We start from the raw sequence: 25,239 nt of genomic DNA, 5'->3' as shown, positions 1-25,239 counted from the left end.
CTGAAGTTAACAGAGACTCTTAAAATATTGTTTTAACTGTTATTACATTGACAATATTTTAAGATTTATTATTGCTGTGAAATGTTCAATTGTATTACATTTTACATTTTTCTATTATTCTCTGCCCATGATGAGTGATTGTGTGAGTGAGTGGAGGCATCTGACAATTTTGCACTCTTATTTGCCTGTCATTGCCTCTGACTGAAGCAGCTTCCCATTTCAATTCTACTGCAGTCTTTAGGGCAGCATCAAAGATGCATTAGGTTATAGACAGTTGTCAGAATGATTTATGGTCTGCATCAATGTTTAAGTAATGTATGTGCGTAAATGTGTTTGTAGTACATACTTTATTCCATTAAAATTTTGTACTAAGTCAGTACCTCCTCTAGACAAGGATATACCTAGTTACATAGTTATATTTGCTATAGTCGGAGTCATCTCAAGTCCTAAGCGGTCCCTTTGATGTTATACATGTTATAAACACTACTTATATTACCTGCCAGGTTCACGATGAGAACAGAGATTGTGAGTGGGGAAAGAGGGGAAATGTTCACACGCGGAAAATATATTTTCCTCATTTCTCCAGTTGATTACCGGTTCCACTTTATCAATACTATGTACATTCACAAATATATGTATTTGTATTTTAAAATGATATTACAGTACTAGTTTCGGCCTTATCTGCCATCATCAGCCGGATATATCAAAGTCTCTAAAATAGCATAGTTCAACTACTGTCATATATCTCTATACTTATCTTAAACTGTTTTTGTACTTAAATATCACAGTTCAGTTTTACTGCTGTTGTCTTAAAATGTTGTCATAATCAAATACGGTCATTAAAACTTGCTGCCACCAGTTGATTGCATTTGAGATACAAGTATGTTTTCTTGAGCTGAGGCATGGGGTAATGTATAATAGCCCATTTGCTAGATTGTGTTGCATTGCTGTGTAGTTTGACTAAAAGGAACATCCTTGGACTTTGATGGGTTTTTTTTAATTTTATGGCTTGTCTGGATGTGAATTGTAGAAAGTCAGATTATATCTATTGCAGTGAAGTACAGTGGATATGTGATGCCTGAAAAAAAGAAGAAAGAACAGTATTGGAGAATGCCGTGCCAAATGTGAATGTAAATGAAGAGTAGTGAACATTAGTTTTGAGACTTACTCCTCAAGTCCTTATGGGCTTGATTCCTGCGGCCTTGTTGGAGATACACTGTGTGCCATCTCTCGCTTGTGGTGCGTTATTGCTTGGTGTGCACGAAGAGAGTGGGGAAGAGGTAGAGGGAAGAGGAGGGGCTGTGGGCTGAAGAGATTGGAGTGCAGTTTCCGTGTTGAGTGACAATCTTATCGGAATAAAAATTGGTAATTAAGAGGATGATAGAATTGTATAAAACATTTTTCAGTTTTTTCATTAAGGTTATAGTTATAACCGTTATTCTTAACTATTGTGTGAATTATATTTATTTCGTTTTTAGGTTTTTAGCACATAGTGGGATGTTGAAAACTCTATGAATTATACTGCAGTATGCAGTTCATTTTTTGGGCATTAGAGTGAGTGGAGCTTTGCTTTAGGGTGTTAAGGTTTGGTTTGGTTTCCTGTAAATGTTGCAGGATAAATGATCATCATGTCTGGTAACAGTCACATCAAGGTAATTTAATGTATGATTGCTCCTGTTTTTATTGTAAATTTTATGTGTTGATCTAGGGTGTTTAGTTCTTCCAAGATGAGATCGCCATTACTGAAACATTCGTCTATTATAGTGAATACATCATCTCCCTATCTGGTCCAGAAAAAATATGTTGTTAATTTTGTCGATTTTAGAGTAGTCTAAGTGATGTAAGTAGATCTCTCCTAGGATCTCTGAGGCTGGTGAACTCAAGGGAAGTCTATAACACAATTGGACAGACACTTTGTTATTCAACAACTTTATTCCACCAGTTACAGAAATGGAACTAGCTATCAACAAACTTCCCATGGAATGCTGCTATGAAGTAAGAGACAAAGTCAAAAAAATTGCCTAATTACATTAATAGTTTCAGGAAAAACGATAAGAAAACCATTAACAACAAAAAACTTACAGAAATTAAAAAAATTAAGAATAAAAAACTTATTAGTAACCAAAGCTGACAAAAAATGAATACCTAAATAAAACTTAACAATTCTTTTCGAACGACACATTCCAAATCATCAAAAAAGGTTCAACTAATAAAATGCAGATAAACCTTAAAACAATGCCTAAAAACGTTAACTTCCTTCTCAGTGAACAAGAAACCTCTAAATTAATTTCAATGAACCCTAGACTTTCCACAGCCAAAGCATACCCTAAGGTGCACAAGGACGACGTTCCCCTAAGACCCATTATAAACAATAGACCCAGTCCCACATATGAAATTTCACAATTTATCCAAATAAAAATTGAAAAAACTATTTCTCTCAAAAAGAACAGTAAAAAATACCATAGAATTCTGTAACATCACTGAAGACTTAAAAATTCAACAATATCATTCATTAATTTCATACAACATTATGAACATGTAGCCGAGTATTCCCTTACAAAGAAACATAACTTTAGTAGAAACCAACCTGAAGAAACATGGCAAACTAAGTCTTACAGAAATCAAAGAATTTATAAACATATTAAAATTTGCCATTAACAAGAACTGTTTCAGCTTCAGTAATGTCTATCAGCATTATGGACTTCCCATTGGATTGCCAGCCTCAGGGATCCTAGTAGAGATCTACTTTGATCACTTAGAATACTCTAAAATTAACAAAATTAACAACATATTTTTTCTGGTCCAGATTTGTAGATGATAATATATTTGGTATAATAGACGAACGATTCACTAATGGCAATGCCATCTTGGAAGAACTAAACACCCTAGACCAACACACAAAATTTACAATAGAAACAGAAACAAGCCATATATTAAATTACCTTTATGTTAATATTACCAGACATGACGAACATTTATCGTAAAACATTTACAGGAAACCACCCCACATATCAAACACCATAAAGCAATGCTCCACTCATCCTGATGCCCAAAAAGGAGCTGCATACTTCAGTGTGTTTCATAGAGCATTCAACATCCCACTATCTGCTAAAATCCTTAAAGAAAATGAAATAAATATAATTCATACTATAGCTAAGAATAATGGTTATAATAGAGAATTCATGCCCGACTCGTTGGCTGAACGGTCAGTGTACTGGCCTTCGGTTCAGAGGGTCCCAGGTTCGATTCCCGGCAGGGTCGGGGATTTTAACCTTAATTGGTTAATTCCTACGGCACGGGGGCTGGGTGTATGTGTTGTCTTCATCATCATTTCATCCTCATCATGACGTGCAGGTCGCCTACGGACGTCAAATAGAAAGACCTTGCACTTTGGCAAGCCGAACCCGTCCTGGGATATACTGGCACTAAAAGCCATACGACATTTCGACATTTCATAGTGAATTCATAAAGTTAAACACAAACCTATATCTAATCTAGTTAAAAAAGACAGACAAAATGAATATGCATCTCTCACTTTTAATAATACCAGCACCTATTATATTACCGTACCAGTTTATTTTTATTTTTTTGCAACTTGCTTTACATCGCACTGACACACGTAGGTCTTATGGCGATGATGGGATAGGAAAGGCCTAGGAGAGGCAAGGAATCGACTGTGGCCTTAATTAATGTACAGCCTCAGCATTTGCCTGGTGTGAAAATAGGAAACCATGGAAAACCATCTTCAGGGCTGCCGACAGTGAGCCTCGAACCCATTACCTCCAAGATGCAAGCCCACAGCTGCGTGACCCTAATCTCATGGCCAACTCGCCTGGTCACCAATTTATTCAAAAGACAAAATCATAAAATTGCATTTAAAACATCTAACAATAATTTCTATTTTTCATAACTCTGAATCAGTTAACAAATCCAATAAATATAATCACTGAGGTATTTATAGTTTGTAATGTACAAATTGTGAAGCTAGCTACATGGCCGACTTTAAACGGAACTTCTCCAATATTGAACAAGATCTGAAAATCCTAAAATTACACCAAGTAATTTTATGATTTTGTCTTTTGAATAAATTGGTGACCAGGCGAGTTGGCCATGAGATTAGGGTCACGCAGCTGTGGGCTTGCATCTTGGAGGTAATGGGTTTGAGGCTCAATATCACAGAGGAATGTATCATACACCTGGACCAATCTACTAATCCTAACTGTAACCTTAATAAAATAATAGAAAAACAAATATTTTATACAATGCTATCATCCTCTTAATTACTCATTTTTATTCCGATAAGATTTTCAATCAACACGAAAAACTTGCTCCAATCCCTTCAGCCCACAGCTCCTCCTTCTCCCTCTACCTCTTCCCCGCTCCCTTCCTGCACTCCAAGCAGTAGCTCGCCACAAGCGAGAGATGGCACACAGTGTATATCCAACAAGGCCGCAGGAATCAAGCCCATAAGGACTCGAGGGAGTAAGTCTCAAAATTTATGTTCACTATGCTTCATTTACATTCACGTTTGACACGGCATTCTTCAATACTGTTCTTTCTTCTTTTTTCGGACATCACATATCCACTGTACTTCACTGCAATAGATATAATTTGACTTGCTACAATTCACATCCATACAAGCCATAAAAAAAACCATCAGGGTCCAAGGATGTTTCCTTTCAGTCAAACTATACAGCAATGCAACAAAATCTAGCAAATGGGCTACTGTATTATACTGGCGGAAAGAAAGTATCCATACACCAAGAAGGGGTTGTGCTAGATAAACAGACATTGGTAGGCTTGTTTATACATCCGAAATATGTCATCGATTCAAATTTCCTGCAAATCACCTTAGCTTGGCGCTATAGCAGCCTCATGACATTGCCCGTGAGGTTTGCTTTAAATACAGGCTGTACTGTGCGAAGTGTTATTTACCTGTGTGATTGGACGGAGTGACTGTGATTGGGTCAAGAATGCCTTTACGACAACAGAGAGGCCGTAAGAGAGGTAACTTAAAGGGTCCACCTTTTCAATACAAATGTTTTATTTGTATTGAAAAGGTGGACCCTTTAAGTTACATTTATTTGTATTGAAAAGGTGGACCCTTTAAGTTACCTCTCTTACGTTCTTAGTTCAATATGGACAAAAAATGAAATTCTTAGATTTAAAGGAAGAGGCCAGTATCAACAGCTCACTGCGGTTGAACGAGGCCGTATAATAGGGCGATGTGAAGGTTGATTTTCCTTCCACACTATTGCAGAACGACTTGGCAGGAATGCCTCCACTGCGCATGGCTCCTGGCAGCAGTTGTCACGAGAAGGTACACTTGCAAGAAGACAGGGCTCCAGACGTCCCATTGGCACCACCAAGAGGGAGGACCGCCATATTTGGCGTATGGCTGTGGCACAGCAGTTCGAGCGGCAGTTGACACGACGATGATGCAGCGAACCATTCGAAATCGGTTACTTGAAGGACTGCTCGAAGCCACACGCCCTGCGGCATGCATTCCACTTGCCCCAAATCACCACTGTTGGTAACTTCAGTGATACCAAGCGAGAGCTCATTGGAGGTCCGTTGCTTTTTCTGATCAAAGCCGCTTCTGCCTTGATGGCAGTGATGGCCATGTGTTGGTTAGGAGGAGGCCAGGTGAGCACCTGTGTTCCACCTGTCTGTGGCATCGACACATTGGACTTACACCGGGAGTTCTGGTCAGGGGAGCAATTTCCTATGACAGCAGGAGCACTCTCATGGTTATCCCACGCACCCCGACTGCAGATGTGTACGTCCTTCTGGTGATTCTACCTGTTGTGTTGCCATTCATGAACAGCATTCCAGGGGGGTTTTTCCAACAGGATAATGCACGCCCCCATGCCGCTCTTGTAACCCAACGTGCTCTACAGAGCGTCGACATGTTGCCTTGGCCTGCTCGATACCCCGATCTGTCTCCAATCAAGACATCATTAGACAACAACTGTCATCCACAACTGGCATTAACTGTCCCTGTATTGACCGACCAAGTGCAACAGGCATGGAACTCCATCCCTCCATCCCACAAGCTGACATCTGGCACCTGTATGACACAATGCATGGACATTTGCATGCCTGCATTCAACAGTCATGATATTACACCAGTTATTAATGGACCAGTATGGCACATTTATGATCGCTTTCCCCGCACCTTTAATCAATTAAATATGTTACCTTGATAAATATATTGCCAAAATTTCCAGATTCTAATTCCTTATTTCATGGCGTTTGGATATTTTTTTTCCGCCAGTGTACAATACCCCATACCTCAGCTCAAGACAACATACTTGTATCTCACATGTAATCAGCTAGTGGTAGCAAGTATTAAGGACCATATTTTATTATAACAATATTTCAAGACAACAACAGTAAAACTGACCTGTGATATTTAAGTACAAAAAACATTTTAAGATGAGAATAGTGATATGACAGTAGTTGAACTACGATATTTTAGAGACTAATATTATGATATATCCGGCTGAAGATGGCAGATAAGGCCGAAACTAGTACTGTAATATCATTTTAAAATACAAATACATACATTTGTGAATGTACATAGTATTGATTAAGTGGAAACGTCTACCCTTGTAATTGTGAATTGTAAAATCAATACAGAAAATGAAACGAATATCATACGAGACTGTCAGAATACATTGCATAACAACCGCTTAGTGATGAGGTATGTTATTAACAAGTTTGTAAAGAGGAGAAGAGCTCCACCTAATCAATACTTGTTTATTATTATTATTATTATTATTATTATTATTATTATTATTATTATTAAAGATACAGGACCGGTTTCGACCCTAATGGGTCATCCTCAGCTGGACATACATGTACATATAACACATCATACAATTGCAAACATTACTATATTTAGAAAGGAATATCATGTGACGGTAGCATGTCAGGTTGTACTCATGAGTAGGGCATTCATCAAATTGTGCATCTGAGAAAAGTGAATATTCCTAAACTTAAAACTAACTTATAAGTGTACATAAAATAAAAACAACATATGCGTGAAACACTTTCATGCTTGTGAATGTCCAAGTTTATGACTTGGACTGTTTCTTAATTCTTCAGTTTGACTAAACTTAAAACTAACTTATAAGTGTTCATAAAATAAAAACGTGTGTAAAACACTTTCATGCTTGTGAATTTTCGAGTTCCTTGCACTATTTCTTAGTTCTTCAGTTTGAGTGCTATCATTAAGTCTGATAGTCCACAACTGTGCATATATTAAAAACTCAATGGATTGAATTGTAATAGAGTTACACTTAAAATACAAATATCGCATTTTTAAAATATTTCGTCACATATGTACACAAAGGATAAGAAACACTTTGCATCTCTAAAAGGCAGAATAAAGACGTAGCGTGGATTCAGTTGAGGCTTGGATGGAAGTGTAGAAATTGCAGCTTGTCATATATAAAATCCATTTGTTTACATTAAAAGATGAGTCATAATGTCCTTTGCCATATTGTCCTTTGCCATATTACGATGATGATGTGTTACATTAAACCAGAGTGGAGGCTCCTTCTTTTTTGCAGTTGTGTGATATTGTGAGAATAGTCTGTGAAAGTTAAGAGTAAGATGTGAGTGATACTAATATGTTAAAGGAATGTCTTAGGTCATGTGAGAGAATCTATACGTGTACTTACTGCTGTTGTGGTCTTGAGGTTGTATGTGGTTTGGGAGCACGTTGTGTACTACTTTGTGTCCGTCTCGGGCTAATGCCGTTTGCTGTGAAGGGAAGGGGCGGAGGGGTGGGAGGAGTGGCTGTTGTGGGGGTAGGGGTGGAGTTGGACGTGTCTTCTGGTGGTTTTCTGGCGCGTGTCAAGTTTTGTTTACTGATTCTCTTAAGATAAACATTTTTTAGGGATGGAATGGCCGTATTAAAGATGATATTTGTTTTTTCTGTGATTTCATTTATATTAAAACTAGGGTTGGCGTATTGATCTAGAGTAATATAAAATTCTTCTGTTATGTTGAGCATACGTTACCATATTTAGAAAGGAATATCATGTGACGGTAGCATGCCCTCTTTACATTTGTGTGAATTTATCAATACGGATATGAAGCTTATAAATTACGATTAACAAGTTTATCGGAAATATAGATACTCCTTTACCTTCTAGAGATCAGTGGCGTATACTGAGGGCTACCAAGGCTATCAGTGAAGCCCAAACCTCAGTTGAGAATGATGGAAGTCTAAAGCACATTATAGTGTAAGCATCTGACACTTTGTTCCATTTACAAAACTTGAAAGCAGTGAGAAAAAACGTCGCACGTATTTCTGAGAGCAAGGCATCGGAGACTGATAGTGCAGCCCAGACTCTCGCCCCTCTCCCCTCGACTCGCCACACGCGGCTTGCTGCAGCTGTATATCGATAGGAGCGGGGACTGGGGGTATAGGTGTGCGAGGCCTCGTTCTGTCAGATCGCCACTGCTATGTGTCAACCATGTGTTACTCATCGACTTCATCGTATATACTTCTTCACCTCATACTTTTGACTTAATTATATAGATAAGAGCACTGGTATTTCACTTCAGTTTTCTTCTACATCCTTGTAGGGAGACACAGCAGGGCTGCTGTTATAGGAGCAATATAGTTTTCTTTTATAGGTAGATCTGCTAAAATGAAATGCATTCTTTCAAGTTTTAGTGTTCTCTTTTGTTGGTTAGAATCAAACCCGTGATCATGCATCGTACACCACCACAGATCTACCGAGGAAGCTAATTAACCAGTGAAGGATGGGTACGACTGCTGTAAAATTCAACCTTTTTGTTTAATAATAATAATAATAATAATAATAATAATAATAATAATAATAATGGGGTATGGCATCTGTATAGGCTTGGTGGTTATCTAATGAGGATAAAATGAATTGCGAATACGTCATAAATACCCAGTCCCCAAGTCAGGGAAATTAACAGTATGAGGGGGTTGATTCTGAAAACTGAACCATGGCCATCGGACTGAAGGCAAGCATTCTATCCCTTTAGCCACAAAGCCGGACTTTCATTTGCTAAACCTTAGGCTACCATCTCCACTGATCAGCTGTTGAGCATTAGCAGTGGCAGAGGCCAGGGCCGTACCTTGTGAAGCAGTCTTGACAACACAGCAGGCTTCTCCGCTGGCTATTGGCTGCAGCTCAAAATGCTGAAGGCTTGACGTTCACTAAACCAACCATCGAAAAGGGGTAACCTAAGTCTAGTGGTAGCCCACGTCTTGATCCCAGCATACGCCACTGCTAGAGATGATTTCTTTCGCAGTTAGATTGGTTTTATACAACCTGTGACAATAAAGTTCAGTGAATGAAGTCAGAACGGTCGATCCGGCAACACTGGCGACACACAATGCTGAACCTGCGTAGCAGCAGGTTTTGACCACCTGCTTCTAATGTTCAGTTGAGCATTGTGTGTGTGCCGTGTAAGACCTGTTTGACACGGGGCGTGTTTAGTGCATTGGTTCTGAACTGCGAACAAGAACATGAACAACCAGAAGATCAATGCACAGTTTTGTTTTAAGCTTGGCAAGACACTGAAAGAAACGTGTGTGATGCTGGTACGTGTTTATGAAAATCAAGCACTATCCTTGAAGTGTGTGTACGAGTGGTTCGCCCATTTTTTGAGGAGGCCGGGAAGGTGTTTCTGACAACCCCCATAGTGGAAGACTGGCGACCGCCGTCAGTGACGAAAACATTGAGAAGGTGAGGACCTTAATCACGAACAATCGGCGATTAACTGTGCGCACGATAGCGGATGAACTGCAGATTAACCGTGAATCCGTGCGACAAATCGTTACCCAGAAATTAGGGAAGAGGAAAATGTGTTCTCGTCTTGTGCCACATCACTTGAATGACGCTCAGAAGCAGGCACATTTAGGGGCTTCACAGGATTCTGTCGATACGGTGGATGCGACACCAAATTTCTCGAACTCTATTGTCTCCGAGGATGAAACCTGGTGTGTCAGGTACGACCCTGAAACGAAACGGCAAAGTATGGAATGGCATTCTCCGGGATCACCTTGTCGGAAAAAGATCGGAGCCAAAAAGTCACACATCAAAACGATGCTCATCACCTTTTTCGATAGTCAAGGCATTATCCACAAGCATTTTCTACGTGAGGGAACGACATTGAATGCTGCACGGTACATTGAAATTTTGACCCGTTTCATGAAACTTCTATGCAGGGTATGACCCCAGTATGCACAACAAGTTTCATGGTTTCTTGTCCATGACAACACTCGCCCACACACAGCCAATATCGTCAAACACTTCATGGCAAAAAATGGGGTGGTGCAACTTGAATATCCCTCATACTCGCCAGATCTCAATCCTCCAGATTTCTTCCTATTCCCACGATTCAAACTTGCTTTGAAAGGAAAGAGATTTGACGATATTCCTGACATCCAACGAAATGTGACGAGGCTTTTGAACACCATCCGAAAGGTAGCCTTCTTGCAAAGTTTCCAGGACATGTATCGCCGATCTCAGCAGTGCATAGTTATGGGAGGAGACTATTTCAAAGGACAGTAAGGTCACTGTCGTGCATTATTCATCTATGTTGATAATACAGGACTATTCACCAAACTTTATTGTCACAGGTTGTATGTTGTGCGTCGATCTAGAAATCGGATCTCGGTGATTTCTACAAGCCAGATACTATGTATGCTTCTGTTTCGTGGCCTTTACTGTACAGGTTTGGTAGGTTTTTAATGTGGTGCATTCTTCAGTTTTAGCTAGTGGCCAAATTTTATGGTTGATTGTATCTCTCTAACACTGGAAGTCTTGTTTCTAATTTCTCTAATGCCGGGCTGAGTGGCTCAGACGGTTGAGGCACTGGCCTTCTGACCCTAACTTGGCAGGTTTGATCCTGGCTCAGTCCAGTGGTATTTGAAGGTGCTCAAATATGACAGCCTCGTGTCGGTAGATTTACTGGCACGTAAAAGAACTCCTGCGGGACTAAATTCCGGCACCTCGTTGTCTCCGAAAACCGTAAAAGTAATTAGTGGGACGTAAATCAAATAGCATTATTATTAATTTCTCTAACTTCCAGATGGAAATCAACCCTCTGTCCTTCCAAGCTTACCAAGCTTGTCTTTACTGCCTCAGTTGGGCAGCTCTCAGTAATATTATGCTCCTCATCACTTCAGGTTTGGATATTTCAGTCTGAATTTCTAATTATACATATTAAATTTTTAAAATATCGTGATAAATGGAGTAGTAGACTTATTGCCAGTGTTATCTGGAATCAATCAGCATTCTGCAGCCATACTTCAGCAAGGACAATACACAATGAGCTAAATCAGCTTGATAATATAAATATACTGTACTTCAATGCGGGTGTGGTTGAAAGTGATTCCTGGAGCTAGGGGACATACTTGCATGGCTTCTTTTAGGATTCTTATCGACTGCTTGTGTTTCAACACTAAGCTTATGATGGTGTAGCTGTTGTATGAGAAATAATGGGTTTTTTGTAATAAATGTAAGCTTCCTTTCACTTTACCAGTTGTTATTGTGTTACTTATATCAAGGATTTTGTTTTACAGGAAATAAAGGTGCCGCAGCGATTCGATGTGTTTTCTATAGCACCTCGCTGTGTTTTGTCTGTGCCCATTTTGCGGCAGGACAGTCCCAGGTTTCTGAGAGAAATGCAGATTATGCTGAAATCACAAGGAAAATAACATTTCCAATGGTAATTATTGAAATTATTGACAGCATTGATAGACTTCTGGTGCATGAATAATTGTAGAGCTTGAAATTAAAATGCTTCATTATGGTACAAGGCCATTTTTTCCAAATAGCATGGAAGTTATATCTTAATAGCCAAGTTGTGCTTTCTGTGCAGAGCTACTGTGCCTACTTTGGCATGCTATTTGCCCCTGCTATTCTTGGTATGGCAATGTTCTCTTACCTTGCCCATCTTTTCCTACTGTGATTGAATTGTATGGTATAAATTTGGAGTTGAATTCTTTGCATTCTGGTAATGTTAGCAACTTTCCTGCCAGCCCTCTCCAATCACTTTTCTTCACAGTTTGTTATGGGATCACATAATTGTACATGGAACTTCCAGTTTATAGAATTTTAAAAAAAATCCAAAATATGTTTTGTGATATCTTGCAAGGATTTTGTGGATTGAATTTCATACTGTGCAATATCTTAAGAAAAGTTCTGTGTTTTTTTGTTTGAAATTACGTTGCTACCAGACTCATTAAGCCTGTGTGCCTTGCTTTCAGGTCACTTCTAAGTATAAACGAAGGGCTGAGAACCATAGTTGGCCAAATCCACCAACCACCAAAATTGAGTTAATGCCTTCTGTTGGTTCATTCTTGACTTAGATATTATCTCTCCAACTGGGCTCTCTACATGTCTTTCCATTTATTTGCTTTAAAACCACAGAATATCAACTAAACTAAACTGAACTAGCTAATGGAGGTAGTGCCATAATGGGCCAAGCCTTCATGACCAATCCCACACTTTCTCCGAGTTACATGATGTACATAGTATTGTGGTGGACACTAGAAGGATGTGAACTGTGGTACAAATGTATAGAAACAAGTATACTGCAACTTTATGGGTAACTTTAGTACATTATTCCCAGTTCAAAATCATTGATCACAAGTTCATAGAATTGGGCCATTCCTATTTGCCTGATGACAATGAGTACCATTGAAACCACAAAATATAAGACTAAATTATTGTTTATGGTAGATTATCTGTCCTTAGTTAGGGAATGTACATGGAATAAACCTTCAGTAGATTTACTGTGGGAACTTTAGTTTTGCTTACCAAAGTCTGGTATTTTAATTTCCATGCTGTTCAGCTCTGTGGTGAATTGGTTAGCATGCCATCCTTTGGTCGAAAGGGACCAAGGTTCCATTCCCCACCAGATTGAAGATTTTAACCTTCATTGGTTATTTCCTCTGGCTCAGGGGCAGGGTGTTTGTGCTGTCCTCAACATCCTAGATAGGTCCTGATCCTCACAGACGCGCAAGGCACCCATGGGAAAAAATTCAAAAGACCTGCACCGAGCCTTTCTGGAGTCCATACCCCATTTTCATGTTTTCATTCACTTCCCCAGTTAACCTTAAGTGTTATAAATATTTGTATTATAGTGATGGAGATTGGTGGGTGTTGGTGGTGGTGATTACTGTTTTTAGAGGAACACTAATGGGAGGAAAAATGGAAAATGTCTGACGCTTTGAAAAATAAAGGTATAGGCGAATGAAGGACAGGGCCACAAAGGACGTAAGAATGAAAGCCTACCTAGGCCTCGCAAACCTAATGTCGTCGAGGACAGAAGGGAACAAGAGTTGACCAAAAGAGGTTGGGTAAAAAACATGACAGTAAGCAACCTGGCACGAGTTAGTGGAAGAAATACGAGACTCGGCTAGGACCTCATGGCCACCAACCCCCACTCCCAAGTAAAGAGCCCCGCAGGTCACCCTTCAATAGTTTTTTATGACATGCAGGCCATTCCATGAGTGTATTCTGCCTCTCCCATATTCAGGACCAAATCCACGTCAGCAGAAAATAGTATTTATCTCCTTTTAATTAATATTGAGACACCATATAAACTTCATATTTTGTTTTTTAGTGAATAATGGATATTTTAACTGCAATCTGTATATGGTTCTTTGTAATCTGTTTCTGGGATTTCTAAACTTCAACCTTAACTGTCTTTATTTAAAAAGAAAACGGTACTTACTTCAAAATGATTCTGGCCCCTTCAATTATTTGTCTTCATGAAATGTCTTATATATATATATATAATTATATAAAACTACACTGTGTCCATCATGATAACTGTTATCCTAAGTTTTAAATTATTCAAACTCCCTGTCAGGAATGAAGTTGAATTCATCAGGATCAGAATTGTTGTTGTTCAGTATAGCACTTGCATAACTAATTCTTCCTTTACACAAGTTGAAAAGTAGGAAAGATAAACAATACAGTAAAACACATTGAAAGATGTTCAAGAAAACTAGGTATCTTCGTATGTCTATAATATTCTCGCGCTTGAACTGGGGATGTTACAGTCAAGAAGTCTATGAAAAAAGTGTTCCAAAACTGTAGATATATAGCAGCAAATCACATACCCATAAGTGTAGGCTTATTACAGCAGTGTACGACAACTGTTCAGGGAGTGTTGAGATGAAAGTGTAAAGAGAAAACGTTTATTTTTATGGTAATCGTTGACCTCTGAACATGTTGATACACCAGTGTAGTGGATGAATATCATTGTTCATTTTGGTCAACATAATAAATGATTACAGAAAAATCAGTATTTTATTCACCCAAAGTTATATATCCAAAGCCAATATATTCTTCAGTAAATGTTGTAAATTTATGAACTCCAGATGGGGGCATTAGTCATAATACTTTTCTTTGAACTGAGCCAGAAACTTTCCTTGAGGAGAAAATGACTCATTAAAACACTACATGAGACAGAAGTCACTTAAACAGTAAACCACTTCCATTACGTGTTTTCTGAAGTAACAATCATGTTTAGGTCAGGCACAAATGAATGGGTCATAAATAACTAAAAGCAGTTAACACGTGAGAGGTCGCACCTGTTTTAGAACGCGAGAGGTCGTGCGAAGGCAAATTGCTCACGCTTACTATTTTAATCAGCTGCTATTTTCCTTTGGTGGTGAACACTCTGATAAAAATATAAACATGTGCCCTGTTTAACTGCCTTTCAACTAGTACTAACATAATTACCCAGTAACAATAGTTTCTCAATGTAAGAAAATAAATGAATTTTTTCGCAAAATCTGGTAAAATTACGAGAGTTTTTAAAGAGCGCGAGAGGTCGCGCATGAGCAAATTGCCTCAAAGTTTCCATTTGTACATTTCAATGAATGATTTGGTCACAATTCAAGATAAAACTACAGCACCACACTTCACTGAGAGCCACCATAAACCTCATGAACTTTACTTAAGAAACTTTCTTGGAAATGCAGTCATGTAAGAATGCACTACGCAAGGGGTCGCATGACGGCAATTTCCTGCGGCAGATGCGAGAGTGAAAGAAAACTTAAACTACTCCGGAACACAGCAGGCAATACACTGACGATAATCAACGTCAGGCGAGAGAGACGGAGGGGAGGGATGAAACGAGAGCCCTAAGCCCTACAGCAGCTAGCACCGAAATTATTTACAAATATTTAAAAAGTGCGACAAACTGCCGCGGGTGCCACCTCTCGCGTATTAAAGAAGTGTTCTTCATAATACCAATTGGCAAACTCATTTTTCATTTCAGAACTGGAATGTATGTTCTGCATGCATTTATAGGAAACAAATATACACATAATGTAATGAAGACTTCCATACCTGAAATGAATGAGACATGCAACTGTGCAGTTCCTAAGCTGTGTAGTGTCTGGCCAACTAAGACATGAATTACTGTATGATAAGTCATCATAAGTAAAATGATTAATCATATTTCCAACCACTCTGTTCTCCTGAAATTCCAGTAAGTTACTGACACATGGCTTTTGTGAAACCTTCTTGAATGCTCCATTTCCATAACTGTCTTTGTCTGAAACATGACCTTAGTCATCATTTCTGGGCTTGGCTGTGGTAAATGCGGTTATGAGACATGCAGCAATCACAGGGTCCTAATTTATGTATGTTCTTTCTTCCACATATTTCTGATAGGCTAGTCTCTTTCATCGTTCCTGTCTGTCTTGCCTCGGTCAGGTTTTGTTCTTTTCTAATTCTACAGAATTGCAAGGTCTTAGTCAGTCTCCTAAGTGACTCTCCCCAAGGAAGTCTGACGAGTTCTGAGCGAACTGTCAGCAGGCTAGTATAATGTATTCCTAGGTGGAAGTTAAAATGGAATTAGAACTTGCAAGGTCATCGTGGCTGTTACACGCAACAGTGTAGCAAAACGCGAGGCAACCAGCCTAACTGACACGCATCTGAGTGCTGTTCTTCGAATAGCAAGTACATGATCGATAATGCCCTAGGTTGTCCATCTTACTTAAGATCCCTTGAAATGGTTCTTTTCAGTCCCAGAGGGTCTTATTTATTCAGTTTTACAGAGATCACTGGAGCATAACGTTGTACTTAGGCAATACAAGAACAAATTTATACAGTACTGAGAGATAACAAGTAAAACTAAATTAAACCACCAAATCATGCTTTAAGTTCTGTCTTTAGTTTACAGTGGTAACTGTAACATGTTAGATTGGAACCTCTGCAACTAAGTCATATTTGAGTTCCTGAAAAGGAGAACATCCTCTTTTTATGACTGCTGTAAATAACAAGCAAATTTGTGTGAAAATGAAAATCCACAGCCTGTTTCCAGTCATTTGACTGGGTCGGGAATGGAATGAATGAAACCCCCATGTAGCAGCGAGAATATGAAATGTGCCGGCTGCTGAATCCTGTCACACTTATCTGCAGCAATGATTAATGAATGACTAATGAAATGAAATTATATTGGAGAGTGTTGCTGGAATGAAATATGACGGGGAAAACCGGAGTACCCAGAGAAAAACCTGTCCTGCCTCCGCTTTGTCCAGCACAAATCTCGCATGGAGTGACCAGGATTTCACGATATCCAGCGGTGAGAGGCCGGCGCGCTGCCGCCTGAGCCCTTGTGTATTATGTCATAACATTCTGACTGCTACCGGTTGAGGGGGGAAAACTGACACAGAGTGCCACCATGTTATATTTAATTTTTATGGTAATTTTAAACAGCATTCGCCGAGGTCAAATGACAACAAGCATTTAAATTTCATGAATACCAACATTCATCCTGTCACAAGTTCAATTACCAAATTGACAAAATCTTTGGATCCTTATAGACTCTTATCCTCAAGGGATAAAAAAACTTTTTTACAAAGAAAATCTTCAAATTTAGCTCTTAAGATTGAATTTCACGTATTTCTAAGATTTTAGATATGCTACTTGTTTTAAATATTTTAGAACAACTTATTCTTCCACAGTTTTAATGTATATCTCCTATTAAGCCCATGGTATTAAGGCATGTCTCTAAAGATTCTGTATTTTATGATATTCTAGTAGAGTAAGTTTAAGTTTGTGAAAAATGGTTTAATAGTTCTTAAGTTATTATTTACGAATATAACCATTCTTCGAGATTCAGATTTGGTTGATGATGCTCTGTAAGGGAGCGAAACATGTCCCACATATAACTTTTCATTTAATGAAAATATTTTAAATGTGACAACATTATAATGTATTGAACAGGTGGATCATAATAAAACTTTTTTATTGTAAAAAATTATGTGGCGAGTCTGCCCAGTTTATGCAAGTTGATAATAATTTATGATTATTCGCTCGGAGAATTTAGTCCATTTCTCAATAATGTTAATTACTCGAACTGTTCAAGTTTTAATACAGAAGTCTATCAGCTGTTGACGACTCAAAATATTATATCACTTCCTGTCTCGCACAAAAATAGAGTTCAAAGTTTCCACCTTCAACACTTAGAAATTTTTACATCCACAGACTCGAACACTTGTACTTTCTGTAAACACAACTACCATCGGCAGTCTGCCAAACAGAGTAACGATCTCTGACCGATATCTTCCACAGCTGGCCAGCACACCGCGGCAGCTGGGAATACACACAGATACTGATTTAAGCTAACTCAGCTAGCTCCTTTTATACCCGTAGTCCGGGCATCGTGGCTTCTGATTCGTCAATCTTCTATCTTCAATTTCTCAGTTATGCCATTGTCGATTTTAATGAAATTTGGTATTCTGCCTTTTGTTATGGGTTACACGATGATGTAATTGAAATTTTTGTTTCATCGTGAGGTGGAAGGAATCGAATGTTTGATGGCTACGTTGTCTGTTCTTGGCTGGCTTTCCATGAGCAAGGAGGTTGCATGCATAGCTGCTGCATGAGTCACCTGTGCGCACAACGGTCTTTTTAAACCTCTTGTATGATTGTTGTTAAGAGTTGCGCTCGTATGCACCAGAAATACTTTGATAATGAATGTCGCTGTGACATTCCCGTTTCAGTATATATACACACACACAGTATCAATGTTCAAAGAAATATTTGAAGTAATTGTTCATTAATAAAAATTATTAGGTATTAAATATTAGTATATAAGACGCGTGTTTTTTAAGTAAGGACCGTTTGAAAATAAGTACACAACGAAAGGTTATTTCAAAAAAGTAAATTTATTTTCAGAAGGTACATACTTCACTCTATTTTCGACATAGTTACCAAGTTTGTTCAAACACTTATCATACCTCGTAACCAATTTTAAAATACCCTCTTCATAGAAACTTGCCTCCTACTCTGATAACCAAGAGTTCACTGCCGTTTTCACGTCGTCGTCATAATTGTAATGGTTGCCAAATGAGGTGATGTTTGAGGTGGAGGAACAGATGGTAATCGCTCGGTGCAAGATCAGGACTGTAGGGTGGGTGGTCTAAAACTTCCCAGTCAAAACTGTCCAATAAATCGCGGGTCTGACCTGCAGTGTGAGGTCTTGCATTGTCATGGAGAAGGACAGTTCCCTTTGTCAGCATGCCGCATCTTTTGTTTTGAATCGCTCTGCATAGCTTTCTCAGGGTTTGGCAGTATGCTTCTGCATTGATAGTGGTTCCTCGTTGCATGAAGTCGACCAACAAAACACCATGCCTATCCCAAAACACAGACACCATGATTTTGTGCTGGGACAGAGTCTGTTTGGCCTTCACCTTTACAGGCGAGTGTGTGTATGTTGTCTCCAATCCATGCTCTGTTGCTTCGATTCGGGAATGATATGCGAAACCCATGTTTCGTCTCCAGTTACGATGTGACTCAAAGAAGCTGTCACCTTCTTCGTCATAACGAGTGAAGAACTTCATCGCACACTCAAATCTTTGGTTTTTGTGGTCCTCTGTTAGGAGTTTCGGGACCCAACGGGAGCACAGTTTCCTCAACTTTAGGTGTTCAGAAACAATGTTGTAAAGCACTGATCTCGACACGTCAGGAAATTCGTTTAGAGAGACCTGTTATTGTGGAGCGCCTATTCTCACGAATCTTCGCTTCAACTGAAGCCACCAAATCGTCTGTAATCAAAGAAGGGCGACGGGAGCGGTCCTCATCATGGACGTTGTCACGGCCATCTTTGAATTGTCGTACCCATTTACGCACTTTGCTTTCACTCATAACAGTATCACCGTACACTTCGCAAATCTGTCGATGAATTTCTGCAGCAGACAGGTTCCTTGCTGACAAAAACCGTATCACTGACCGAACCTCACTTGCGGCAGGCGAGTTGATAGTCTTAAACATTTTGAAAGCACAGAACAGAACCGTACAGGTTGGCTACAGAGCTGAAACTGAGCACAGTTGTTCCCGAGGTATGCCGGTACACAACGAACATGCTCGTTGCGATATGCGCACGAACTACTAGTGTCTACAACAAAACGGACCTTACTTAAAAAACATACTTCATATATATACCAGGTGGCCCTCCAGCACAATACTTTCTACTTATGTGTCCCACATGGGCCAGTGATGAATGGGATGTCTAATTGCAGGTTTACGGTGGAGCTATACAATGTGCTATATTTTGGATGTGAAATAGATAGTAGTAATTTAACTGCACCAAAAAGTTACTCGTATGTCCTTAAACTGTTTACAAGCTCTTAATTGCAATTCTGAATGGTAAAATACATGTACACAAGACAGGTGGCTTTTTGGAAACTCCTGTGATCTTTGGCTGCATTCCAACCAGATGCTCCATAGATTATGCCTTTGTATTCGAAGTCGCTGAACACACCAGCCATTGTCAATATGTTGAGAGCAACTGTAGTGCTACTGTACCAAATACCAGCCTATTTTTAAAAAATCAAGGTGCAGCAAAGCTAATGTGATCAGTAGTATTCTGTAAGAAAGATGTCAGCTCCCAGACAAAAGTATCTTTATACCAGTCTGTTTTCAAACCAACTTTGTTCAGAAGTGAAAATACCAAGTCCTTAAAAGCAGATTTAGTGAAGGCAGAAGCCTCGATACTGCTAGAAGTGATGTGTGCAATGAAATTTAAATGGCCAGACTACTTAAAGTGTGAGAAAGCCTATTACTGTGCATAAAAAAAAATGAGACTAACTAATGCAAGTGGGCGCATTAGATAGGTAGTGCTGAGGAACCTACAGCGAGTGGTCGTCCGGTTGTTATCTCCTGGTATTCTGACGTAATGTAACTGCAGGCAGTAATACTCCTGTGAAATTCGGTATTATTATTAGAAAGGGCACCCGAATGGGCATTAGGGTTTACAATATTCACTTATCGACATGGTTCTCTTGTTGCAAGTCTTGATGTGATACCTGTCACACTGTTTGCCACATAAAACGCATATACAGTTAACATCTGGATTATGAAAAGACATCACTGTACATATATCTTGTGGTGAAAACCATGAATGAAAAGTCGTGTTATGATATGTCTTTGATCTTGATTTTTCTTTGGTCCAGTTTCTCATCAACATGGCATCTGAGGTATAGAAGTCGGGGTCGATTTCCTTTTTCTTTTCTTCCCTTCTTCGTAGGAGTTCATTGTAAGCTCCAGTAGATGGCAGATGGAGCCTCATTCTGAGGTCCTGAATGTAAAAAGTTTCTTTGGCCAATTCATATACTAGACGTGATGGGGCCGATTTTCCAACTCATAAAGTACATTTAAGAAAGCGTGCTTTTACTTTCTCTATCCTTTCGAGATCTCTGAGTTTGAGATGGTCCCAAATTAGTTCCAATCCGTAAGACAAGACAGGTGATATTACTGTGTGGAATAACATTATTGCAGTGGTAGCCATCCCATTCATCACTAGTGCATGCGTAGAAAGTACGGCGCTGGCATATGTAAAATAATGAGTATTTTATTGACTTGCAGTGTACCAGATTTCAAGAAAATATGTTGAAAATTAGAGAAATAAGGTTTTCTCTTCAACGCTCAAAAACATTTACACTGCAACCTGCTATGCTTGTTTACTGAATATTGCATCATCTTGCCTTTTTCATTTCATGGACGGAATAATATCACAGAAGAACTACAGCTTCAGAACTTCTCTTTGTAACCTCTCTGATAACGTAGTTCCACAAGTTTGTTAACAGATGGTACTGGCTCTCTGAAATTGTGCTTTTGTCAGAGGTCTAGTGTTTCAACGTTGGTAGTACAGAAATGGCAAGCACATCAATATTTTTGACCCTTGCAGTCCTAGGGTTAAGCACCATCTTGTTCATGGGTAAGCACTGGATATCACAGCCAGACTCTGTGCCTGCTTATAAGACCATATCAACACAATGCTCGTTGGAGTGTAATGTGCCAGAGCTCGTGGCTCCTGGTGAAGCTCTGACAGTAATCTGTTGAAGTATTGCTTTTTGAAAATCAAAGTGCAGCAAAGCTAATGTGATCAATAGTATTTTGTAAGAAAGAAGTCAGCTCCCAGACAAAAGTATCAATATACCAGTCTGTTTTCAAACCAACTTCGCTGTTCTGAAGTGAAAGTACCAAGTTCTTAAAAGCAGATTTAGTGAAGGCAGAAGCCTCGTTACTGTTAGAAGTGATGTGTGCGACGAAATTTGAATGGCCAGACTACTTGAAGTGTGAGAACAGCAATCGGCAGGTATTTTGAGTAAATTGTGTACAGTACACAGTGTTTAGTCAGTATTGAATAAGTAACATACATGTACTTGTCATTTTTCTGTGCATTAGGTGCCTTTATATGAGGGACAAAACTTGTGGCATGACTAGGTAGACCTTTGTAGGTAAGTTATTTAAGACAAATAGCAATTTCAGGAAACAAAATGCAGTACTCTACAGTTACAAAATCTTTCTGCGGATAATATCTATAAAATACAAGCTACGTATAAAGCAAAATGAGAAGAATTTTGACTTGAGGAATACCCCCATATATGGGTAGATAAATATTATACTGGGAATACTTGGTGAAGAGTAGCTAAAGCTAATGGGGAAAAGAAAACTGAAATAAATATCCTAATGTGTACATACATACATACATGCATACATACATACATACATACATACATACATACATACATTCTTGATCACAAGTTATTTATGTGAGAGATGTACATTAACCAGTAATAGCTTAGAGATAGAAAGGAATGCAAGCAGAGGATGCCCGCAAGGATCTTGCTGCAGACCATGGAATGTTCAGTACTACTTATTAAAACTAAACTACAAGAAAGACACTAAAGTGATTGCTTTTGCAGATGATGTATTGGTCCTGATCAGAGGCAAAAACATGCTGCAAATTGAAAACAAGGCCAATATTGAAATGTTGAAAATCTCGAATTGGGCCAAAGTAAATGAACTATCTTTCAACATAAATAAAACTCAAGTAATGCTGGTGTCTAGAAGAAAGCTCAAAAACCCACAGATTTTATGCATGTATCTCAACATTGGCAAAATAAAACTCATTTAATGAAATGTTTGGGGATATTAATCGATAGCAGGTTCAGATTCAATAGTCATATACAGTACAACATATAGCTAAAGAGTCTACGAAACTCATACTCGTGTCAAAGTCAGCTGAAATTAATTGCGGATTGTGTTCCAATGTAATGAGTAACGTTTACAAAGGAGCAATACTTCCATTACTCTTGTATGGAGTTACTGTTTGCGTAGGTGCCTTAAATACAAACCATAATGTCAACAAACTAAAATTAGTACAGACGGTAGTTAATATTAAAATTACAAAAGCCTTCAGAATGACGTCACTTGAAGCATTATGCATACTAGCTGGAATGACTCCATTTAACATTAAATTTTTGGAAATTGCAAATTATTACAATATAATTGAAGGAAGAATTAATCATATGAGAGATGCCATTGAAATTGACTCTACAATGAATGACAAAAATTGGCTTCACCCAGTTGAAAACATAATAATAGAAGACTAAAAGGAAGAAGTAATGTAAACAGCCCAGATGTACACAGACGGCAGCAAAACAGAGTCGGGTGTCAGGTTTAGAATATACTGTATATATATATATATATATATATATCACTTCTGAACTTAGGTTCAAATTATATAATAGATAGTCAAACAATCAGGATGAGCAAGTTGCAATACTGAAAGCCCTTGAGAAGTGACAAGACATAGAGAATATATATGAAAAATTTGTTGTAATACACACTGACGGTAAAATAACCTTGGATCTTTCATGAAACAGCCGCAAGCACAATGCATTGATAGGAGAAATACAAAGTATTGTAAGATATCTTCAGCAAGAAAACTGGATCATATATTTTACATGGATCAGAACTCATGTTGGCAATGAAGGAAATTAATTTGCAGACCATTTGGCCAAACAAGCTACAAACAACCTGGACTTTACAATCTAACACGTTTCTGTACAGTCAAACAAGACCTGAGGGAGGAAACCATTCAATTGTGGGAGAGAGAGTGGGGAAAAAACTACGAACGGAAGCATAACAAAATCATACATTCCTAATGTACAGAGGAGACTGAAAATCAAACTAAACCTAAGTTATAATATGACAGCTATGACAACAGGCAATGGGAAATTTGGTGAATACTTCTTTAGGTTCAAAATAACAAATGATCCTACATGTATGCGTGGTGAAAGAAATCATCAGACAGTTGACCCACATCCTTTGGGAGTGTAAATTACTCTACTACGAGAGAGGTGAACTTTATAGAAGTGTTACAAACTCAGTGGACCACTGGTCAATGGAGAAATATGAACTGTGGACAAATACCAGTTAAAATTGGCAAAAGACATGTAATTAATTGTATATAAGGTATTAATTAGTACTGCAATAATATATAATGTAAGCTTGTAGTATTACCTTTCTATAATGAAGCATGTTATTAATGAATGATTTAAAAAAAATACATACAGTACATACATGCATACATACATACATCTTCATTGTAGGCTGTTACGCCTTTCACTGTTCAGTCGGCATGCCTCTGTGAATTAACTTAATGCCTCCACAATCCTTTATTTGTAACCAGTTCTGTGACTTCATTTTGTTCCAATCCTGTTATCTTTAAATCATTAGAAACAGAGTTTAACCATCATTGTCTTGATCTCCCACTCCTTCTCTTACCCTCCATGAGTGATTTCATTATTCTCATAGGTAACCAATACTCCCCCATTTGCCTCACATGACCCCACCACCGAAGCTGGTTAATACATACTGCTTCATACATCTAGTTAAATTCCTAACTTGGCCTCTATCCCCTCATTCCGGGTACCCTCTTGCCATGTTCCCACATGTTTGTACCAGCAATTATTATCGCTACTTTTATGACGGTTACTTCTAACTTATGACTAAGATATCCTGAGTCCATCCAACTTTCACTTCTGTCGGTAAAGCTGGTTTGAACACCAACCGGTATAAAGATACTTTCGTCCGGGAGCTGACTTCTTTCTTACAGAATACTGTTGATCTCGTTAGCTTGCTGGACCTTGATTCAGTCGCACTCACTCTAGCACCATCATAGGAGAATATGCATTCTAAAGATTTAAAAATGATCTACTTGTTCTAGGTTTGTATTCCCAACCTGGCATTCAGTTCTCTTAGGTTTTTTCCATACTGACATTACTTTAGTCTTGGAAATGTTCATTTTCATGTTATACTCACTACACCTGTTTTTAAGTTCTGAGATATTAGATTTCAGGCTTTCAGCACTGTCTGCCGTTAAGTCCAAGTCATTGACATAGACCAAATTGCTTACTACATTTCCACCTACATACATCTTCATTGTAGGCTGTTACGCCTTTCACTGTTCAGTCAGTCACTTTTTCTTTCAGTAGATGATCCATGTAAACTATGAACAACAAAGGTGAAAGATTACAGCCTTGTCTAACCCATATAAGTACCTTGAAACAAGAACTCATTCTACCATCAATTCTCACCGTAGACCAGTTGTCAACATAAATGCCTTTCATTGCTTTTAACTATCCACCCTTAATTCCATAGTCCCCCAGTAGGGCTAACACAGTTTTCCTCGTTACTCTGCCATAGGCTTTTTCTAGATCTACAAAACATAAACATAACTCTATTTTGCTCGTAGCATTTTCCAATTACCTGGCTCATACTGAAAATCTGATCCTGACAGCCTCTCTGTGGTCTGAAACCACGCTGTTTTTCATATAATTTTCACTCAACCATTGATCACATTCTCCCTTCCAAAATGCCAATATTCTAATGAAAGAACCAAAGTTTGCAATATTTCATT

General features: G+C 38.6%; 1 protein-coding gene across 1 annotated transcript in view; it reads left to right on the top strand.

The window, feature by feature from the left end:
- Window positions 1–25,239, top strand: part of Synj (synaptojanin) — a 427,286-nt gene that overhangs the window by 265,293 nt on the left and 136,754 nt on the right. The window contains exon 14 of the mRNA XM_068226016.1: window positions 11,582–11,727. Within this exon, the coding sequence (XP_068082117.1) occupies window positions 11,582–11,727 (146 nt within the window). The remainder of the gene's footprint in view (window positions 1–11,581; window positions 11,728–25,239) is intronic.

The sequence above is a fragment of the Anabrus simplex genome, chromosome 2 (genome assembly GCF_040414725.1).
Source record: "Anabrus simplex isolate iqAnaSimp1 chromosome 2, ASM4041472v1, whole genome shotgun sequence".
NCBI lineage: Eukaryota > Metazoa > Arthropoda > Insecta > Orthoptera > Tettigoniidae > Anabrus > Anabrus simplex.
Note: the sequence above shows the minus strand (reverse complement) of the source record. Positions and strands in the feature narration are given on the sequence as shown.